General features: G+C 40.1%; 1 protein-coding gene across 1 annotated transcript in view; it reads right to left on the bottom strand.

Moving 5' to 3' along the window:
* Positions 1-456: 456 nt before the first annotated feature.
* LOC117296311 (transmembrane protein KIAA1109 homolog) overlaps positions 457-23,601 on the bottom strand; it is a gene marked incomplete at its 5' end in the record, with an annotated part of 78,793 nt that continues 55,648 nt past the window's right edge. The window contains 21 exon segments of the mRNA XM_033779159.1: positions 457-2,825; positions 5,356-5,548; positions 5,997-6,125; positions 6,816-6,968; positions 7,618-7,800; positions 8,263-8,526; positions 9,008-9,261; positions 10,089-10,275; positions 11,456-11,613; positions 12,290-12,515; positions 12,872-13,078; positions 13,723-13,881; positions 14,713-15,069; positions 15,752-15,904; positions 16,439-16,565; positions 18,060-18,211; positions 19,430-19,517; positions 20,640-20,822; positions 21,463-21,634; positions 22,291-22,494; positions 22,989-23,372. Of these exon segments, the coding sequence (XP_033635050.1) occupies positions 2,639-2,825; positions 5,356-5,548; positions 5,997-6,125; positions 6,816-6,968; positions 7,618-7,800; positions 8,263-8,526; positions 9,008-9,261; positions 10,089-10,275; positions 11,456-11,613; positions 12,290-12,515; positions 12,872-13,078; positions 13,723-13,881; positions 14,713-15,069; positions 15,752-15,904; positions 16,439-16,565; positions 18,060-18,211; positions 19,430-19,517; positions 20,640-20,822; positions 21,463-21,634; positions 22,291-22,494; positions 22,989-23,372 (4,120 nt within the window).

Genomic DNA, 23,601 nt, shown 5'->3' with positions numbered 1-23,601 from the left:
ATACATCAAGTGAGAAGACTTGTCTTTGACATTTTTACCAATAGCGTCCAGTATAGCTTCGTACTCAGCGCCTTGAGTACCTTATTTGGTAGATACGTGCGCTTTAATAGACTTCGATATTATTAATATTATTATTATTATTATATTCTGCTATATTATATAAAGAAATACTTATAGTACAAGTATAGTACCCATTCCCTAGTAGAAAACAAACAATTTAATAACAATGTTACTGTTGAAAGAAAACTACAAAATTAATTACTCGTACCATTTCAGTAAAACAAGGCAGGGTGTAAAAACAAGGCAGGGTTGTGCCAATTTTTGCACGACTTAAAAAAAGGTAGCCTACACCTATATTACCATTACCAGCCCTCCCCCCCCGTGGCCTTACATTTTCGTATTATACAGTATACAGCACAGATGAAGAGTGATATAATAGGGCTACCCCCCCCCTGTCCCGTCCGTGTAGTTACTATGCAATGGGAATCGCTGTTTTTGGTTTTTTTTTTCCATAGGATTTTAGGGGTATTTCTAGGAGGTACAAAATTTTGGGCGGGGGATGGGGGGGGGGAGACACCCTATGCTACATATTGGATATGGTAAAATATAGCGAGCCTGCGAACTGGTGGACTTTCGTTGGCGTTTTGGTGCATTCGTTGCTCTAATTGGTCAGCATTTCATGACGTTAGCAATCAATAATTATATACATAGTTTTTAGCTTACAATAATACAGAATACAGAAGCCCTTTTTAGGCACACAAATTTATGCAAGAAGTGTGATTTTTCTTTCATTATTTTCTTGCAACTTCATTGACCAGTTGATTCAAAAATTCCGGAGGTTTGTTAATTATATTCATATATGTTGGGATACACCAAGTGAGAAATTTCTTTGGAAATTATCGTCCAGTGCCTTTGACATTTGTAAGCATAAGCCCTGAGTATAAGCTGGTCAAACACATAACAACCACAAGGGGATTGAAAATGTTAAATGTTGGAATAATCTTTTTTTTTTCTTTTCTTTTTGCATTTCACTTATACCACAAGTCGTGTTGTTTAGTAGGCAGTTAGCAACAATTTCCCTTTAAATAAAAAAGGTAAATTGTACATTTATTACACAAAACCCATGTAAAACAAAAAATCCACTATCGGTAGGTATAAAATTTGGCATCAATTTTCAGCGGTGAGTATGTCAAGTACAGTTTAGCTGCTTGACAAATATATGCATATTGACACCACGGGAAGTAAAGTATTTAGTGCCTATTCTCTTTGTTATTTTGTATGATTACTCATATTTTTGATGTGCCTTCACATCATAATGTTCACAAGTTAATTCTCCAATGCTCCTCCGTTTCATAGAGCTGCTTAAACTGCTCAATTTCATAGACCTGCTTAAAAAAAAATAAAAAAAATATGCTAAGCATAATAAAATTATGCTTACCAGAATAAGGGGTCCCAACCCAACTCATTTTGAGATTATGAGATTATCATTACACACCATGTCATAATAATCTCTAAATGAGTTGGGGTCCCAACCCAACTCTTTTTGAGACTATCACGACATGGTGTTGTCGCAAACCTTTCCGTATCATACCAAAGATCTTAAGTCACACACGGACCTGTACATGGATATAACTTAATTAAGGCCATGCATATATTTAGTATAAAATATTGTTTAAGTTTACACTTTATAAAACTCCGATATGAGGAATATACTTGTACAACGGAGAGTTTATAACCTCTATTAGAAACCTTTTGAGAAAAAAAACACTGTTCCCTGTGTAGCAAATGTGTTTGCTCTTTCCTTTCTGATTATGTTTAGGCTGGTTTAATGTAAACCTAAATTAACACTTTTCATAAAAAGGAACATCATTGTTGGTGCCTCACGTTTACTCAGTCTGTCTCTGTGATGAAATGATGAGTTTTTCCATGAGTAGTGCAGGTGTCTCATCCATAGGGCCTACAGTTCCCCTCTGGCACCATTTACAGTTAGTACCATCATGATTACTAAGTCTGTCTCTTTTATAAAGTTGATGAGGTTTTCCATGAGGTGCTAGTGTAGTGTCCACGGGCCCAACAGCTACTGGCACATTTACAGTTGGTGACTCGTGTGTACTCCATGATTAGTGAGTAGTGCTAGTGTCTCACCAATAAGCCCCGCCGATCCCCTTTCGCACCATTTACAGATAGTGATTCATGTTTACTCAGTCTGTCTCCTTGATAAATTTGATGATTTTTTTCCATGAGTAGTACTAATGTCTCAACCACAGGGCGCACAGCTCCCTCTGGCACCAATTACAGTTGGTGACTCATGGCCACTCAGTCTGTCTCTTTGATAAATTTGATGAGTTTTTCCATGAGTAATGCTAGTATCTCAACCATAGGGCCCACAGCTACCCCTCTGGCACCATTTACAGTTAGTGACTCATGTGCACTCCGTGAGTAGTGAGTAGTGCTATTGTCTTATCCATAGGGCCAACATCTCTCAATCTGGAACATCTATATATAGTTACTCATGTGTACTCAGTCCATCCTCTAAATGAAGTTGATAAGTTTTTTGCATGAGTAGTGCTGGTGTCTTGTCAACAGGGCCCACAGCTCCCAACTCTGGAACTATGTACGGATAATGACTCATGTGTACTTAGTCTGTCTCCTTGATAAATTTGATGAGTTTTTCCATGAGTAGTGCTAGTGTCTTGTCCATAGGGTCCATAGTTCCCCTCTGGCACCATTTGGGAATAGTGACTCTAGCGTGAGAGAAGCCCAGCTTCTGTAGGATGTAGTCCACTCCGAGGGGATCAATCTGTTTGCCTCCCCATGACAACAATCTATTGAAAGACAAAAACAGATAAATCAGGGCTAAGTCTGCTACGGGGGATCAATCTGTTTGCCTCCCCATGACAACAATCTATCTAAAGACAAAAACAGATAAATCAGGCTCTGTCTGCTACGGGGGATCAATCTGTTTGCCTCCCCATGACAACAATCTATTGAAAGACAAAAACAGATAAATCAGGGCTAAGTCTGCTACGGGGGATCAATCTGTTTGCCTCCCCATGACAACAATCTATCTAAAGACAAAAACAGATAAATCAGGGCTAAGTATGCTACGGGGGATCAATCTGTTTGCCTCCCCATAACAACAATCTATTGAAAGACAAAAACAGATAAATCAGGGCTAAGTCTGCTACGGGGGATCAATCTGTTTGCCTCCCCATGACAACAATCTATTGAAAGACAAAAACAGATAAATCAGGGCTAAGTCTGCTACGGGGGATCAATCTGTTTGCCTCCCCATGACAACAATCTATTGAAAGACAAAAACAGATAAATCAGGGCTAAGTCTGCTACGGGGGATCAATCTGTTTGCCTCCCCATGACAACTATCTATTGAAACACCAAAAAAAATATAAAAAAAATCATGGCTTAGTCTGCTACGTCTAGTTCAGTAACTGTTTGAAAAAGATCTGTCCAAAAAGAGTAATCAGTAATGTTATAGGCTTTTGAAAATAGAAAAAAAGAACCATGAGGGCAAAGCGTGAAAGTTTGCGAGTACAGAGCATGACAGATTGCAAGCTCGAACGCTGCTTACATGTACCTACATCTATCTTTGGTTTTGAGAGCCCTACTCAGCAGTCTTGGGTGTTCCATATGGCTTTCTCTTAAATTCCTTATAAATTTGATTTAATTTATATAATGTGTTTAGCAATAGACAAACTAAATTAAGATAGACAACACTTTTTTCAATGATATACAGTTTGTTAGGGTAGGTATATTTGCAAGGCAGTAAATAATGATTGTTGATTGGATTTCAGCAATATGTGCTACATGGGCTTAGGAAGTGACCAGTCAGAATTGGAATCAAATCCTAAACAAATACAACAAAAGGATCAAAACGCTGTCTGTGTTTAAAACCGAATGTACCTGGGAAATAAATTAGGAAAAGAAATATGATTAGGTTAATAATAATGATAATAATAATAATAATAATAATGTATTTATTTAGCGCATTTTCCATAAACATGTTCAAATGCGCTTGACAGAGATGTTGTTAACAGAACAGGTGAGTTTTGAGCAGTGTTTTGTACATATTGACAAATTCTTGATTACGGAGAGACATTGGTAGTTTATTCCACAGTTTGGGAGCGGCAGTAGTGGAGGCTCTATCACCAAGTGTGGGTAGCATCTTGGGAGATGGGTGGTTTAGCGTGATGCCTTGAGAGGAGCGAAGGGAGTAGCAGAACAAAGGAAAAAAATATACAGAAATATACAAATATACATAACATGGCAATCCTGATCAAAAAGATATAATCAGCAAAATTGAGACATCTAGATGCACTGAAACAGAATATTGAATGCAGAAATTCAAAATACCCAAAAATCAATACAGTAGTACATGGAATGGCTATAATATCGGTAATAATTATACAGGTATTTATATAGTGCCTTTAACACAGATCAAAGCGCTGGACCATAAATAAAACAACCACAAAGCAAAGAAAGAAAGAAATACAGAAGGTATTAAAATACACACTGGTATAATTCTATAGTGAGTGAATTTGTGATATCGTAGGCAGACCATTCAGAAGACAAGAGACAAAAAATGAACTGAACAAATCTTCTGTCCACAATTGGTATAGGTCCGCAGTTTCAATGTGTATACACGTACAACAAATTTAGTTAAAATCTTTAGACATTGACACACAAAAAATACAAATTGAACTGGGGCTGTCAAATTAATACCAGAGTATAAAATCTGTCATCAAAAGATGTGTGCAATCAGACAGACCCCTGGCCAAAAATATATATATATATTGATACAATTATTAAAATGGAGGTTGAACACAAATGCTTTTTGAATCGCACAACAGTAAAACATTAAAGGCACTGAACTTGTTTTGTAATTGTCAAAGACCAGTATTCTCACTTTGTTTATCCCAACATAAGCATAAAATAACAAGCCCGTGAAAATTTTGGCTCAATTGGTCATTGAAGTTGCGGAAAAATGACGAAAGAAAAAACAAACTTGTGTGCTTTTAGATAGGCACAAAAAACGCCTTTCCGGCTAGAAGTTTTTTAAAATATTTTAGTGAGAAATTACCTCTTTCTCAAAAACTACGTTACTTCAGAGGGAGTCGTTTCCCACAATGTTTTATACTAGCTCTCCAATGCTTATTACCAAGTCAGTTTTAGGTTAATATTTGTTTTGAATAATTACCAAGTGACTTTAAAACAAAAGCAAGTCTGAAAACTTGACATTAGGTGGTATATAAATCGAATATATACTATTTTTATTATTAAACCTGGCAAAAACAAACTCACATGACAATTTGGATTCTTAAATAGAACTATAAATACCTGATGGTCGGTTCCAGCTGCCATGTAGTGCACTGGAACTCTCTCCAGTCGCTCGCACCGCTAGAGGGCGTTATCTCACTGGTACCCGGACCTGTCGGCTCCTGCAGATGCATAACGTCGGGGTCGATAGGAGTTTTCATGGCAGGTCTACCCCCCATGCCTGCAGATACAGAGTTCCTATGGGATTGGGTAGCTGTAAACACAGTTCAAACATTTGAAGATTTTAAGTATTAATCAAAGTGGAGAATGACGCGTCAGACTGCCCCTAGCTACCGGGAAATCTTGTTGGTCTAGTTGGTATGACACTGCTCTAGAATTGAAAAGTTTGGGGTTTGAATCCCACCCTAAGTAATATGCTTGTGGTTGTTTCTCAGCTCCAACTTTGTGTGTGAACATTAGTGCAATTTTTAGGCGAGATGCAATGCTTGTCAAGTTCAAATATGCAACGCAAGTGCTTTTTTTGAGGAAATTGGAAATGTTTGCACTGAAACCTTTTTTATTTTTTTATATTCAATAAGCAACAAAGAGCATACAACAAATCACAGAAAAAGCACCCAACACAATCAAACAAAAAGCCTAAAGGGCAAATAACGAGAAAACCAAAAACAATAATATTTTTTCTAGAAAAAACTATTCCCTACCTTTATCCTTGTGGCTGATGTACGCTGTGACGAATGCGTGCAGGAATAAGATAAGCTCAATATCCATGGCAACGTTTATATGATCAGTGAAGTGAGACACAAAGCTAACCGTCACTGCTTGAGGAGGGCCTGGCAAAGTAAAACATTAACAAAAACATTGAAATGGTATTTGTTGGCAGAGGTTCAATTTTGTCAAAAAACAAATGCACTACAGAGTCTCTCAACCTCCAAACTCGGCCAGAGTGGCCTATCTGATAATCCCTTGCACTCACAAGAAGGCAGGGGACCGGTCCTTCTCAATTGCCGGTCCAGACGCTGGAAAGGCAGGGGACCGGTCCTTCTCAATTGCCGGTCCAGACGCTGGAATTAGCTACCAACTCACTGTCAAATTCATCAACTCACTCCAGACTCTCAAATTTAAATTATACACATTTTTATCTGTTCTCTCCTTCCACAAAAGTTGAGCATTTTGTAGCATTCTTTGTGCATTGTCCCTTGTAAATATCCGCTTTATAAATCTGACTTTTTCTTCTTAGTATTACAAAATGCCTCTGTAACGGATCCCTCCGCAGTATCACATTTACTTCATTCTCATCTCTATAATTTCATTTCCACATGTAACTTCTTGTCATTTAATTTCTTTGCTTTGTGAGCAATCTAGTTCACCTGAAACAAGCTTTGGTGTTGTCAGCAGCAGAGTGTGGGTTTGATGCAAGGCACAGAACCATAATTGCTTCGTAAGGGGCCATTTCCACCTACTCCTGTGGCTAAAACAAGATTACCCCCTCTACAGTCCATACAGATTATGATTCTACTTACCATTCAAAGCAGGGCTGTGTGTGGATTGCATATGGTTGGATTTCATCTCAACTTGTAGCTTCGGCAAAGCGAAGATTGGGTCGGCAGTATGTCTAAAGGTCTCCTTAGATGTATTCGCAGTCATTCTGCTTGCTGTTAACACATGCTCAAATTCTGTCAAAATAATAATAATAATAATAATAATAATAATAAGACTTGTAATGCGCACATATCCACCCTGCTGGGTGTTCAAGGCGCAAACATATACTCCTTCATTGAGATCAAGATAATAATAGTCGTTTCTTATATACATGTAGTGGGCATATCCGTCACTCAGTGACGCTCATGGCGCCTTAACATTAAGTATTTTCCCGCAAGGTATGTGGGATGAAGAATTACGAAACCTACTCCTTTTACCTGCACCATGTATTGGTTTACAAGGTGCTGTGGCGCAATATGCTGCCAATCAAACCAGGAAAGAAGGTTGATAACATTGTCCAAAACTAAAACAAAGGATTCGAACTGCCTCTAGCTGCCGGGCAACCTCGGTAGTCTAGTTGGTAAGACACTGCTCTAAAATTGCAAGGGTTGTGGGTTCGAATCCCACCCAAGTAACATGCTTGTGATATTTGTTTTTCCACAGGACTCGGGAAAGTACTTAGTATACAGTGCTATAACACATCTATGTATGCGTAAACAACCAAAATTATTAATCTTTATCCCTGATGCAAATTTAACATCTCTTAGACCGAACCAAGTAAGTCATTAGTCAAAGTAGAACAGACAAACTGGATGAGATATATATAGGACAACGTCTACAAACCTTCAGGGGCCTTGATTGCACACACATAATGAAAGCACTGATCTATGGTGCCGTTGGTTGGGAAGTGGTGTCTCTCAGTCCTGGTGACCCTGTAGATGACCCCCATTGACCCTTCACCTCTCTGGGTCTGGTTGTGTCCGAGGTTGAAGACCAGATCCTCAATGATGTTAGTTCCGCCTTGACCTGGAGCCATGAGGATCAAAAAGAGTGGGAAGTTAAGGCCTAATAAAAAGACTGTTTGTTTCCAGTAACCCTTCTGTGCAAAAACCATGCAAATATTTTTTTTTTTACAAACTTATGGCAAAACAAAATTTATTTTCTACCCACCACTCGTGAATAGATTTCAAGCTCTGTGTTGCTGAAAGACCCTAGAGGGTTGTGAGATCTTATCAGCGGCCAAATCACAAAGAGCTCAGTAGGGGAGTATAAACAAACTCCGGAGGGACAGTGTGGTCAAGCACCAGGAAATAGAGCCCACCAGGAGAGAAACTAAATAACAATTCATCCAGACAAGAAAACCATGACCAGGACAGACTTCCCACAATTATCCTGGAAATAGTTTTGATATGCGCATTTTATTTCCAATACAAATCTCACCTTGTGTTTTATTACTTGACTTATTTAAATACGATTTCTTCAACTCACCATCACTTCTGCTTGGCTTGATGGGCACGGCCTCCGTCTCAAAGTGCACTTCGGGCTCTTGCAGCGTGAACAACGCCCAGGAACTTGCCCTGAAGTTGATCCCATGGAAGCAAGCAAGCAGTGCACAGTTGCCCCTTAGGATGACGTGTCCCCCGAGGGTCAGGTTCCCGGCATGCCACAGTGGCGGCAGCAGCTTGCTGTTGGACTTACAGCTCTTTAGAAGACTGAAGGCTGGCTGCCAGTGGCGATGGTAGTTCCTCTCAGCTGAAAGAAAATCAAAGAATGTGCTCAAAACAGTTTTGATTAAAGGCTTTGGGTACTTTTCGTACGACACAAACCACAACGTCCACAGATTGACATTAAGCAAACTCTACCCGTTTATACCCCTGGTGAAGAAAAGCAGTTATAGTGGAGCATCTTGCTCAAAGATACAAGTGTCATGACCAGGATTCAAATCCACACTCCGATGACTTAACCACCTGGGCACAATTTCATAGAGTTGCTTTTTGCTTAAGCACAAAAACCAGCTAAGCCCTAGATAAATATGCTTACCGGAACACTGTTATTAGCCAAAATACCATGTCACATGTCAATTTGTGACTGGTATCCTGCTAATATCTGCTTAGCAGAAAATTGTCAAGCAATATTTTCTGCTTAAGCAGCTCTATGAAATTGGGCCCAGGATTTGAATTTGATGCTCTAAACTACTCAGCCATGACACTGTACCCAGTGAAATGAAACCTACCTTGTACAGTCAGTCTCTCCAGGCTGCGAGTGCTACTGCTCTCACTCCCCGTATGACCTCCCTCGCTCGGTGCTTGACTAGAGATGGGTCCTAGTTGCCACGATTGAAGCATCCTCTTACTGCTCAGGAACTGCTGGCTGAAGAACTCCTCGAGACGGGTGGTCATCTTAATCAAATCTGGGGTGCTTGATCGAGAAAGCATTAGCTGGAAGGTGTCCCAGTCCAGGTGGCCATTCAAGTACACTGATGACGACCTGGTGCAACAGAAAGAAAAACAACAATAATAGTAATTCAAATAATAACTAGTTCACATACATGTACATGTATATAGCGCATGTACAATTATGTATTAATGCGCTTTACATTAGAGCCCTGGTCATTAGGCCAATAACATTGCTGTTATCTTTCTCAGCTTTGCGGGGAGTATATAGCATCAAGCGCCATGCTTATTCATACACAATATCAACCTCTACCATCACAGGTACTCATTTATACCCCTGGGTGAAGAGAAGCAATTATAGTGAAGTGTCCTGCTCAATATCACAAAGTGTCATGACACAAACTTCGAACCCACACCCTGCTTACTTAAAGACACTGGACACTATTGGTAATTTTCAAAGACTAGTCTTCACAAACCTGTGAAAATTTGAGCTCAATCGATCGTCGAAGTTGCGAGATATTATTGAAAGAAAAAAACACCCTTGTGGCACCATGGTCACACCAAGTTGTGTGCGTTTAGATGCTTGATTTCGAGACCTCAAGTTCTAAATCTGAGGTCTCAAAATCAAATTCGTGGAAATCTGAGGTCTCAAAATCAAATTCGTGGAAAATTACTTCTTTCTCAAAAACTTTGTCACTTCGGAGGGAGCTGTTTCTCACAATGTTTTGTACTATCAACCTCTCCCCATTACTCGTAATCAAGAAAGGTTTTATGATAACAATTATTTTGAGTACTCACCAATAGTGTCCACTGCCTTTAACCACAAGAACTTCAATTCAAAAAGTCAGAAAACAGACTAAAGTAGGAAGAGAATCAAACCTGATACATACAAGGATTTAAAATAGAGAAAGAAACCTGTACCTGCTATGGCTGGTGTTAGCCCCCGTCATCTCACCCAGTTTCCACTCATCACTCAGACCGATGTGTAACTTGTCCAGTTTCTGCATAATGATACTGGAGCCCATGTAGTCAATGCGGAGAGTCAAGAGACCCAGGTCCGCACCGAGCTTGTGTCTTGGCTCATGGGAAGGTCGCTGGGACTGGCTCACTGAAAAAGTCACAGTCAATATTGGAAGCTAACAAAATAATCAAATTCCTCAGGATCACCATGGGATTATAACTTCTTAGTTTTCTGATAATAACAATAATAATAATAGAAGAAAAACCCCTTGTCACACGAAGTTGTGTGCGTTTAGATGGTTGATTTCGAGACCTCAAGTTCTAAATCTGAGGTCTCGAAATCAAATTTGTGGAAAATTACTTCTTTCTCGAAATCTATGGCACGTCAGAGGGAACCGTTTCTCACAATGTTTTATACCATCAACCTCTCCCCATTACTCGTCACCAAGAAAGGTTTTATGCTAATAATTATTTTGAGTATTTACCAATAGTGTCCACTGCCTTTAAAGCCATTGGACACTTTCAGTAAACAGTATTGTCCAAGTCCCACACTCCGTGTATCGCAACTTATATATAAAATAATAAACCTGTGAAAATTTAGGCTCAATCGGTCTCGGAGTCGGGAAAAAATAACGGAAAAACCCACCCTTGTTTCTGCACGTTTCGCTGTGTCATGACATGTGTTTAAAATAAATCCGTAATTCTCGCTATCGAGAATTGATATTGTTTTAATGTTTTCTCAAAAAGTAAAGCATTTCATGGAATCATGCTTCAAGAGAAATCTTTCACCATTACCTTCTGTAAACCCTGTAAATAATTTGTAAATCTGTGAACTTTTTTTTTTTTTTTCCCTTTACCGAAAGTGTATAATGGCTTTTAAGCAGCATGGATCATCAGAGTCTAGCATTCTTGAAGACGATCAGAGCAGCCTGATCGAAACGTTGATTTTGTTCACACCCTGGTCCTTTTCAGAGCCGTTACAACCCATCCGAGAAATATTACATGGTGTTACAGCAAACCGTACCAGATTGTATTCCCAACATGCAAAGTTTCAAAACCTACATATTCAACAGAACATCTGAAACAGAATACTATATGTATATTTGGTTTGCGGTAACACCATGTGTGTATCTACTTGCCAGGTAGAGTTGTTCTTAGGGAACTGTCTTGCTTTATTCTACTGCCGTGGAGTAGATAATCGGAGGTTCGGGAGACTTCTCAGTTCTGAAAAGAACTGTCCTGCTTTTTAACTATTACCAGGGCGGATGGTATAGAAATTAGACTGGACTACTACTTTAGCTTATAGGATCGTAAAACTTTATCCTCACATGTTCCACCGAGGTGCTCAATAATAAGTTGACCTCCGATGACCCCGCCCTTAGCTTCCAAGGTACTCCGCTTTAAGGTGGTGCACATCTGGACTTCCTTACAGCCTACACTGTTAATGGAAACACAGCCCTGGCTTCGTAGATCCGTAGTTGACCAACTACGAGGAAATTCACACAAAAAAACAAATCTTTCAAAAGTGTGAATCAGCAAGAGGAGGGTAATTATACTGCAATGTCCTCTAGCTACCGGACAACCTTGGTAGTCTAGTTGGTAAGACACTGCTGTAGAATTGCAAGGGTCGTAGGTTCGAATCCCACCAAGTAATATGCCTGTGGTACATGACTCGGGAAAGTACTGAGTATACAGTGCTACACACATCGGTGTATGGGTAAAAACCAAAATTAATATTCTTTATCCCGATGCAAATTTAACATCTCGTATAATGTCCTTTCTGGAAAGGAAGACCCCAAGCGATTTTTTATCATGTTGATATTTGATGATAAGTTGTCTGTTTTTGTATCTGGGGTGAGAGTCATTTCTGACAAAAGTGTCTGAAACTAGTTTACAAATATTAGGAGGAATATTGAAATGATAGCACTCCGCCTTTTGACAACCCATGGGGGGGATCAGATTTCACAGAGCTTTTTAAGAAAAGTAGATTGAACAGAGCAGGATTTGTTTGTGTGTGGAAACAACAACGGCTGTTTTTCTTCATCAGTAAAATTCAAAAGACTGACTTAAGATAAATGTCTGAAATTTCTCATCAGTGTTTTGTTTTGTGGATACTGACAATCCAGACCTTTGTACTTCTTAATAGGAAAGGTTATTCTTACACTGTACTGCCCATGACATTACTCATGTTCATGTGGATATCTAGCTTGGTGAAATTCACCCCGACCATGATGCTTGTATGCCACGTGGGGCCTCCCTTGACCGTACCCCCGGCTGAGCTACTGGTCCCGCTACCACTCCCGCTGTGATGGTGGGAGTCTGACGGCAGACTGGCGTAGCTTGAGGTGGATCTGTCATGAGGGTCTTCGGCTACTCTGTGTTTTCCATCTGAGAAAGAAAAATGTAGTTCACAAAATAAAAGTTATTGGTGGCGATTCAGATTTGTCAATGTTGAAAAAAAAAACCGTTATTATTCAAACAAAGTATATACATTTTAACAAACAACAATGAATAAGACAAAAATACCCGGCTGGCTGAGATCATCAATTTTACTCCTGAGTAAACCACAAAGTTGTTTGTTTAAGCCAGGAAAAGCCATTGAAAACAACTTATGTTGGAGACCTTTGATCTAAAATATCTGGCTCAAACACAAGAGCGAAAGGCAGTAAAAACAGATCAAAAATACAAAAATTTGAATAGAAGTGCCCAATCATTTCCCTTCAACAATGTCAGGATAAACTTACATTTGCCAGGCGATGAGGTGCCCCCCTTAGCTCTGGGGGTGGCAGGGCTGGACTGCTTTGATGTACGGATATTGAAATCTCTTGGCGACGGTGGGGCGAAGGGTAAATCTCGTTTGGATGTGGAGTGCTTCTTACCGACGTGGGGAGGCTTCTGTGGGGAGTAGTCGTCCTCGTAGTCTGACGATGTCTCACTACTACTCACGGAAGCTTTGTGGGATGTCAAAGTTTCAACAATACATTCAAATTTCAAAAAGGTTCATCATTGTCCTGCGTTTAAAGACACTGGACACTGTTGGTAATTACTCCAAATAATTGCTAGCATCAAAGCTTACTTGGCAACGAGCAATGGAGATGCGTTGATAGTGTACCACATTGTGAGAAACAGCTCCTTCTAAAGTAACGTAATTTTTAAGAAGTCTTTCTAACTAAAATATTTAAATTGAATTAGAGACCTCAGCTGAGGTATCGAGTTCAAGTACCTGAAAGCACACAATTCGTGTTTTTTTCTCCACTACTTTGACGACCAAGTAAGTTCAAATTTTCACAGGCTTGTTATTTTGTGCACACATGTATGTTGAGATACACCAAGTGAGAAGACTTGTCTTTGACAATTACCAAAGGTGTCCAGTGTCTTTAAATGTGTTCTTTGTACTGATTATATTGAATAAGTTTTTCCCCTTTCTTTTGTCATTCACTTTTTGTTCTAGTTTGCCTTGCCTTATTGTCTTCTCACATTACCATTCATAATTAATTGAACCCTGTGATTTTGATTCTAATGTCCTAGGCTTTGTTATACTTTTTGTTTGTAACGAACAAACACACAAATTATTATAATAGGAAACTATTTTTACCTGATGAAAGTTGGTCATCACTCTCTTGCGCGGTCTGCTCATCACCGAGGAATAATCTCTTAACGATACTCTTACGATACCAAGCCTTGGGGAAAGCCATCATCTCTGTCAGGCGTCTCATGTCATACTTGAAGGCAGCCGTTCCGATATCACACAAAACTGTTTGAGATAGTTTAGGATAATAGTAACAATAATTTGTATTAACATGAAGCTTAGTTCACATCATACTAAAGAAACAGCTAGAGTATTTTGGACACATTGCAAGGAAAGACGGGGGGAAATCTTGAAGGCAGTGCATGGAAGGAGGGGTTGCTGGTCGCGCTGAAAGTGGAAGGCCAAAAGCTAAATGGACTGACAACATTCATGCACTAAAAAGAAGTAGCATGCATGAGCTAACGACAACTGCTCTGGACAGGGAGGCTTTGAGAGAGTTTGTTTCTCGGACCACACTGGGACGGCAGACGCCCTAATGGACTAAAGAGGAAGGCATGAAGCCCCAACATCCACCTAAAAAGACACTCAACTTGACAACAATTTTACATTTAGAAAAAAGAAACAGAAATATAACTATTATATATTTCAAGTAATGGTGCCTCAGAAGTGAATTTAATCACTGTAGCTCCCAAGCCCGAGGAAACCTGTTAGCAAGGGTGCTTGCTATTCGAACCGGAAACACTGGCGTTAACCCCTACTCTTCAACGATAAGTGTTCTTGGTTCTTCTTAGTGTACTACCAATCTAAGTACACCGGAGCTATGGATTTATGTCATTATCCAAAGCACAAAGCAATAACGGTAAGTATCTTGGTCAAGAAGGACCCGGGTGTCAACACCGGGTCTCAAACCCACACTCTGCTGATCAGAAAAAGAAAAAAAAGCACATTAGTTTAAAAGTTGCAGGTCCAAAACCCGCTCTTAGTAAATTTGCGTTGGTCAACCCAAAAGAAGATTTCATTTAGCTATCAACTGTGTGATTAAATGACAACACTCACTTGAAAACTGATTGTTATTTTGTGAAGTACTGGGTGAAGTTGAGACAGGTGACTTTGGACGGTCATCCCTAAAGAAAGGCGGAGACTGCTGATGACTTGAAGGCTGCTGCTGCTGCTGCTGCTGACGGTAAAACATCGATCCCAGGTCGTGTTGTTCCCCTCGCTCCTGGTACCCGGCGCGGCTGGCACCAGCCAAGGATTCCACCCCTTGTCCGAGAGACGAAGCAGACGCCGCCGTAGCGTTGACGAGTTTACGAGAGCGGGACATGTTGACCTTGATGAATTCGACCTTGAGGGAGAGGGCATCTTTTCTTGATGGGGTAGACCAAGGTGAACTGCCATCTTCGCTTCCAGCATCTTAAGTTAACAAAAAATACATACATACAGCGTTTAATGGGTTTGGGTACTGCTTGTATAAACCAAAACACAGATAAGATAATGATGGTAGAAAGCTTTCCTTAAAAATGAGGTGCTGTATATAGTTTGTGAGAAAATGAGTAAAACAATGTCCCGAAAAATAATCTTCGTCTCAGGCATGATAGATAGATACATGTGCAGTAGATAGATAGCAGGCCTTATACTTCACTGAGGCAATGAAGGCGATTGCCTCTATGCTCCCTGGTCATTGCCTTGGTGCCCTTCAGATGCTCCAGTAGAAATTTACTATTTCCTCATAGGGTGCCATTTACCAAGGAGAAAATGCCTTGGTGCCCTTGCCCTTTCAAAAACGAAGCATACAGGCCTGAGATATATAGATATGTAGATAGATAGATAGATAGATAAAATTTTAATATCCCTCACTGGAGAAATTGAAATGGCCTTGACAAAGAACTATATGCAAATAAAAAAAAGGAAAAAGGAAGAGTAACAATACAATAGAACTTTTGAAATCAAAATTACATTATAATACACACACACTATATTTATATTAAGTAAAAACCCTATAATTACTATCATCACAGAGGGAGAGGTGCCAGAAGTTCCAACAACGCTGTCCTGGCCTCAAACGAAAATCCTAAACCACGATCATCCGACTTACCTGTCCTCCCATCCATCTCCTCGACCAGACGTTCCCTTCGTTGCATCCCTCCGTAGGGATGGAACACATACAGTGAGAAATCGGACATGACTGCCGCCACGCTCAGACCAATGCGGTCTGCTCCGTCGCTTGACTGTGCTCCTCTGTTTCCACCTGGACATTGAAATATAGAAACAAATTCGACATTCCTTCTGTTTTTCCTTTCGCTGAAGTTTGTTCATTCATTCATTAATGGTTTATTCTTCAAATAACATTTTCCCATGGCAACCAAGGGTTGAATTACAGGATATACAACATTTTAAAAGAATAAAAAAAATTACACAAATTGAGATATCATTTAGAAGGGGAAAGAGAAAATACTTATAATAAATAACAAAATACAAACTTAATTGAAAAAAAGTGAAACATAGTAAACCCAAGGTTACGATACAAGCTGGGAAGCGGCAGCCAAGGGATCACATTAAGAGGCTGTTATGATATAAAATATTATACCACTATTTTAAAAAGTTTGGGTTGAACAAAGACAAGTTTACTGGAGCGGTATTTGAACTAATGACCTCAGGATTAATGTGATTGCGCTCTACCGACTAAGCCATCTGCATGTACCCCTATTGTTGGCCGTCTCCCAAACTCAGTCATTTAAAGGACTTGATCAGGAGGACTTTGGGATTGAGGACAACAGTTTACCTTTGGGTGTGGCAGATGAGGACATGTCAATGGAGGAGTCACCATCGGACATTGTGTGATCTAGCTGACTGTTACCACGTGATGAAAACGCAAACTCAACTGTAGGAAGCTTTAATAGACACTCAACCTGTCATAATCAAAGAAGAAACAAAAGAATCATTGGTTTGTTCGGTGAACTTTGGGGGAATCCTCCCCTGACAAATCTTCTTTAAAATTATATTTTGGCTAAACAAAACTCTTGAAAATAAAAACGGGCAACTACAGCTTTAACATAATACAAATAATTTGTTGAAATTATCACTGAAACAAAATTACAACTTGGGACGTGCACCCGCATTTGTGCGACCATTACATAGGTTTAAAGGCAGTGGACACTATTGGTAGTTACTCAATAGCATAAAAATTGACTTGGTAACAAGTAATTGGGAGCTCTTGATAGTATAAAACATTGTGAGAAACGGCTCCCTCTGAAGTAAAATAGTTTTCGAGAAAGAAGTAGTTTTCCACGAATTTGATTTCGAGACCTCAGATTTAGAATTTGAGGTCTCGACATCAAGCATCTGAAAGCACACGACTTCGTGTGACAAGGGTGTTTTTTCTTTCATTATTATCTCACAACTTCAAAGATCAATTGAGCCCAAATTTTCACAGGTTTGTTATTTTATGCATATGTTGAGATACACCAAGTGAGGAGACTGGTCTTCGACAATTATCACCAATAGTGTCCACTGTCATGTAACTTGCACAAAACAGTTGCTATCAAGATGAAACAAAACCAGGGCCCAATATCATAAATCATGTACAATATAAGCACAAAAATGTGCTTAGCATGAAATTTCTTCCTTGGTAAAAACTGGATCACCATCCAAATTTCCATTTGTTGCATATTGCTTGATACTGGTTTTCAGCTGTTGTTTGCTTATCCTGAAAATCACATGTCAATTTGGTTGGTAATCCTGTTTTTATCAAGGAAGACATTTCATGCTAAGCAAATTTTTGTGCTTACAGGCTTTATGACATGGGGCCCAGGTCTGGAATTCACCACAGTGCGGTCATGGAGTCCATGGCCTCCAATGCCCTGGTCTTGGCCTTGCTGCCCCTTCAACAAATTTCCCATTGACTTTAAGATTATCCTGGCCGTCTTAGAATGGATTGTTGTCCCTTCCTCTTCCTTCCTCCACATCCCGTACCTGTCCTGTACCCTTTTGTCTAATCCCGCTCCTCTAGTTACCCTGTATTTAAGTTACCTTTTTTGGAAGTCTTATTATCCTTTGTTTTACTTGTATGTATTTGTTTTTGACACTGGCCGAAGAAATAATAATAATAATAATAATAATAATAATAATAATAATAATGGAAGTGCTCTTTGAAACATGAAAATGGCCTTGCCCTTTGAAGATGAAACTCCAGGCCTGCAAAATTTAATGAAACATTGGGGGAGGGGGAGGAAAACCAGCAGTCGATTTCACCAAACTCTTCCTAACTTCTGATTAGTCTTAGGGCTTAAGACAACTTATGTTGCGTATCCTACGCTAGGACGAATTACTCGTCCTAACTCGAGGAATCAGCTGCTGGCCTCTACATTAATACACACTGGACAGGTACACAACCTTACACGTACCTTGGATACAGGCAGGCAACTGAGACATATGACGGAGGGTCGTAGGCAAACGTAGACAACTACATCCACTGGGAATGTACTGGAGTCCATCGTAGATGAGGACACCAGTGAGTTTGCTGACACTCCAATATCCTCCACACTACTCTTGATATCTGACAGGTTGATTAAAGGACACTATTGGTAATTACTCCAAACAATTGTTAGCATAAAAACTTACTTGGTAACAAGTTGGAGAGCTGTTGATAGTATAAAACATTATGAGAAACGGCTCCCTCTGAACTAACATAGTTTTTAAAAAATAGGCAATTTCTCACTCAAATATTAAAAAGCCTTCAGGCCTGAAGCCTTTTTTAGGCATCTGAAAGCACACAAATTTGTGAATCATGGGTATTTTTTCTTTCGTTTATCTCTTGCAACTTTGATGACCAATTATGCCAAACGTTTCTCACAGGTTTGTTATTCTATGCATACATGTATGTTGGGATACACCAAGTCAGCAGACTGGTCTTTGACAATTACCAAAGGTGTCATGTGCCTTTAAACACAAAGGCAGGAATATTGCAACATCTTGATAACAGTCAGGTTTGTTAAACATATATACAGTATGCATGTAAGCCTACTGTCACAGAATATAATTAATCGCGACCAGGTAATGAAATAAAAAAATTGGGAATTTAAAAAAAAGGTTGAGTCGTTAAAAGGATTTTGAACAAGAGTCATTGAGAAAAAAACAATTGGCTGGAAATTCTGAGAAAATCAAAGATCAGGGGCCTATTTCATGGCAAAGAATTTCTGCTTACATGTATATGTAGAAGCAGGAAACTCCACGCTTACATCAAACCTATGTCATGGGTTAGCAGGACTTTTTTGTTTGTTCGTAAACGTACTCCACATTACTAGGCATTCTTTGGCTCACACCATGTACACAGCTAGCACAGAAATGGCGCATGCAGAGTAAGTAGAGATTGGTGATCAACAGCGCAGAATTTGGCGGCAAGCAGAGCCATGAAATTTTGAAGAAAAAAACAAACTTAGAAAATGCTGTGGCTGCTAGATGCGGCGTAGCACCTTGTAAACCCTTAAAAGGTGCTACATTGTACATGTCCCAGAATTCATCACTTTCAATAACCTCTCTTTCTGTATAAATGTATACACTAAGCACCTTGAGTATCTTATAGAAACGTTTGCGGTAACACCATGTAATAACAATCTCTAAATGAGTTGGGGTGGTTCTGAAAAGAACCGTTGGATTAACTCGACGTTTCGATCAGTATGCTCTGATCGTCTTCTGGAGAAATCTTGAGTATCTTGTTGGTTGACACGTGCGCTATATAAGACTTGGGTATTATAATTATTATTATTATTCTTACCAGCTGCTTGTGTTGTACTCAAGGAGGTTGGAACAGTCTCCAGAGCTTCTTCCAAGAAATCAAGTAGAGCCAACGAGACAACCACCTCCTGTATAATCAAAGAGGATATAATTGATGAAATTAATAATGAGAAAATGGAATCATTTGTTTCTTTTTGCTAAACACATACTTTGAAGTCCACTATTGAGCAATAAACGCTGTGTAGGCATGAAATCTTTTCTTCCACGGTAAAAAATTGGCCCGATAAGCCCACCTGGTATTCACTGCCCACTTTTAAATCCATTCCACCTGGTACATTCTTCAAGACCCTTTTTCCTGTCCGGTCCGGGGCTGTTAGTATAAAGTTATTGAAGCGGTTAGGATGAGTAGCTCACTTAGCAATCATCCTGACCATACTTCCAGGAGGGGAGTCATGGTTTTGGGCTGGACAACAATGGTCCAAACATGCCAAAAGGGATCGGCTTCAAGCTGGGCCAGTACAACCAGGTGAGTTTTTAAGACATTGGTTCCGATCTCACGTCTTACCAGGAGCTCCAAAATATACAAAACCAATTTGATGAAATCCATACAAATTGCACTATTTGACCTTATAGTACTGAGCAGACAGTCCTTTACCATGAGGCCACAATGGTGAGAGGCAAGCCCTTTACGCACTTCCCATCCACTATTACGCACTTCTCATCCACTATTATTCTTTACGCACTTCCCATCCACTATTATTCTTTCACACTTCCCATCCACTATTATTCTTTACGCACTTCCCATCCACTATTATTCTTTACGCACTCCCCATCCACTATTATTCTTTACGCACTTCCCATCCACTATTATTCTTATTACAACCTACGGTGTGCATGAACCAACTGTACAGCACAGCCTCCCACTATTGTTCTTATTATGAGGCATCTTATTAAAATATGAATGATTGAAATAAAATAATGGAAAATTTTTTTTTAAAATGTGTACAAATTTTACTAGTTGGTATAAAGCCCAGTGCATACTTCCTGCGAATGCGAAGCAAATGTTGACATCACAAATTCGCGAATAACTTGCAGCAGTTCAACTCTGCTCAACTCACTTGTGAACAACATTGCGAAAGGAGAGTTGTGATGTCAAATTCCTGTCAAATTCGCTTCGCATTCGCATGAAGTATGAACCGGGCTCATGATATATTACTGGGAATGAAACCAATGATGCTTCTTATTATTACCTTAGGAGGCGAGGTGAGCATGAACCAAGTGTACAGCACGGCCTGCTTGGCATTGGGCTGCGACTTCTTATCAATGCTGCCATCTGTTGACGAGGTGTCTGCGCCGCTCTGCTGCGTTTCTTTCTCACGCTCCGAGTCATTGGTACGAGTTGTGTTGTTACTCGTGGACGACTCGTAATGCAACTGTGTAAACATAAATAATAATAATTTAATTCCAGACAACGCTGTTCAAAGGCGCATAACAATGCACAATACAAAAGTAAACCATTAAAAAATCGCAATAAACTTTTAGAACAATAAATACAGCAACAACAACCATAGGACAAAAACAACAACCATATGACGAAATTTGATCTATTAGAGCTTTTTTAATAAAATTTTATTTGGTGGTTATAATTGTGATTAACATTTCTGTTCGGAATTGTATCATAATTATCATATATTTCTGGTAAAGAAACCAATGATGTCTCATTAGTGAACTTAATCACTGAAGCTAGCTACCCTGAGGAAACCTGTAAACAATGGTGCTTGCTAATGTACGTGAACCAGAAACACCAATCAGGATCCTTTTACGTGCACTACCGACCCTAACACACGGGACTGACGGCTTCATGCCCCATCCAAAGGTTCAGTGTCTTGCTCAAGGACACAAGTGTCATGACTGGGACTTGAACCCAAACTCCGCTGACCAAAGTCAACAGAGTTTGAGCCTGGAGTGCTCTTATCCCGCACCGGTCAATTTTGTCTTTGCTCAAACCCAATTTATTTCAAACCTACCCAGTCAGTTTCGCTTGTGGTTTATTTAATAAATATTGCATCTTACCTTGACATCAAACGAAGGCAGATAGAACATGGACTGTTTAGAAGGTGACGTCGGGTGAGTCTTGGGGTCGGGCAGGCCTGATGAATGGTGTCGTGGCATCCCATGACGTCCAGGATGACCAGAGATAATGTCATCAAATAGACCAGGAGGTCGATGGACATCGCTTGTATGCCTGTAAAAAAAATGCATTAATGTAAACAAAATTCCTCCTGGTTTGATTAATAGCATATTGCACCACAGCACATTGTAAAACCATTACATGGTGCTTTGTAAATGGAGTAGGTCTGAGTTGGTAGAGCACCGGCGCATTCATCAGGAGGTCAATGGTTCAAACTCTACTGTAGTAAGTTGTTCATTGTGTAACTCAAAATCAAGTTATATTTCATAAATATAACATGGTTTATTTTGGGTGAACAGTCAATATTAGCTCCCCGAGGTATTGGAAGTTGACAAACTAGTTCCCGAGGATTCATATATTCAGTTACCGGCAGAATGATATTTGGAGCAAGGAAAAATTACAACATTAAAATAAAATGGACCATGAAAAGTTTGTATAAGTGTTGGATGTAGCTAGAGTGGTGTTCATGTATTGTTCAACACCAGGGAACAGTTCCACGATCATGAAGCCCATGATAAGTAGACTATTGCCCGGCTGCCCAGTCACGCACATGGTAAATGCGCATGACAAGTAGACTATAGGCCGGGCTGCCTGGGAGTATATAAGTCTACTTGTCATGAACATTTACCATGTGCAAAAATACTTGATTCTCGCCCATGAATATGTATGAGGTACATGTATAGTAATAATAAAAACTTGATATGACTCACGCCATGATAGCAGCTTCGTCTTGCTCCTGCTGGCTGTGGCAGTTTAACACCAGCATGCCGCTGTCGATGTTAAACTTGACGTCCAGCTCAAAGTCCACAGATGGCTGCTCCACCTTGGTAGAGTGTGCTGGTGAGACAGGGGGCTGGTCTCCTAGGAGACTGGTTCTGCCTCGTCGATGGCCACTGGCTGATCGAGATCTTGACCTGTGGATAGAATGTATTATTATTATTATTGGTTTATTAAAAAACATTCAAACTTGGCAGCCAGAGGCTGAATTGCGTTTAAAATAACAGAGCATAAGAAAATAAATGTAGAACAGAGTCTTTCTCGCAGGCTACATGACAACACAACAAACATAAACAGGTAACTACGTACATTTGTGTAAGTGTCACATAAGCAAATGAGTGCAAATACATGACTAGCCTTTTGTCAAGGCCTTCGTGGCTTTTCCAACTTGTTTTGCAGTTTTGTTTACAAATTATGGGACTATGAAATGTGCATTAATGTATGCGAACCCGCTGACCCCCGTCACTTCTGATTGGTTTGAACTTTTGCTACCCTTAAGAAACCGCAACAAAAGTTGGAAAAGGCCCTCGTGGCTTCGCCTTGACAAAAGGCAAACACATGACTAGAGAGAGAGAGTGAGTTAGATGGTACACAGAAAAAAGCAAGGGGTAAACAATCAAAGAATGTTTACCAGTTTTGTGTTGCCTGTGATGAAGTGGTTGTGTCCTCATCGTGCTCCGACCCCTCACTCCCACTATCCATCTCCTCCGGTACGACCGATGACGAGTGCAACTGAAGCAGCCTCCTCCGAGTCCGACTCCCTGCCGCCAGCGCCAGATCCCTGTCGGTGTCCATCGGGTCGCTGATGGTCGTGTTGAGCTCGGAGTACTCCGGGCTGCCGATGCTCTTGATGCGGCGGCGGGGTTCGGTCTGCACGGTGATAAACGGAGGGAGCTCGTCCAGCGGGCTCGGCGTGGTCCGTGGGATGTTGAAGGTGACGTGGGAGGCCGTCTGGTGAGGGTTGTATTCCGAGATCGGCGGGGGACGCTTCCCGAGCGGGGTCTTGTAACCGACCCTGTTGATAGATACACCAGATATTCAGATGAGAATTGTCAAATCAACTTTGTCTCGTTTATTAAGGACAATGTCACTGCAAAACACGCAGAGTCAAAAAGATTTTCATTGCATCACTTTTTAGAAGGTCATCAGAAAAAGAAGAACTTTGGCCTCACACTAAAAATGAATAAGCATAGTTTGAATAAGTGAATAGTTAATTCAGAAGGCAGTACTTAGTTAACCAAAAC

Source organism: Asterias rubens, chromosome 11, assembly GCF_902459465.1.
Source record: "Asterias rubens chromosome 11, eAstRub1.3, whole genome shotgun sequence".
In the NCBI taxonomy this organism is placed as follows: Eukaryota; Metazoa; Echinodermata; class Asteroidea; order Forcipulatida; family Asteriidae; genus Asterias; species Asterias rubens.
Note: the sequence above shows the minus strand (reverse complement) of the source record. Positions and strands in the feature narration are given on the sequence as shown.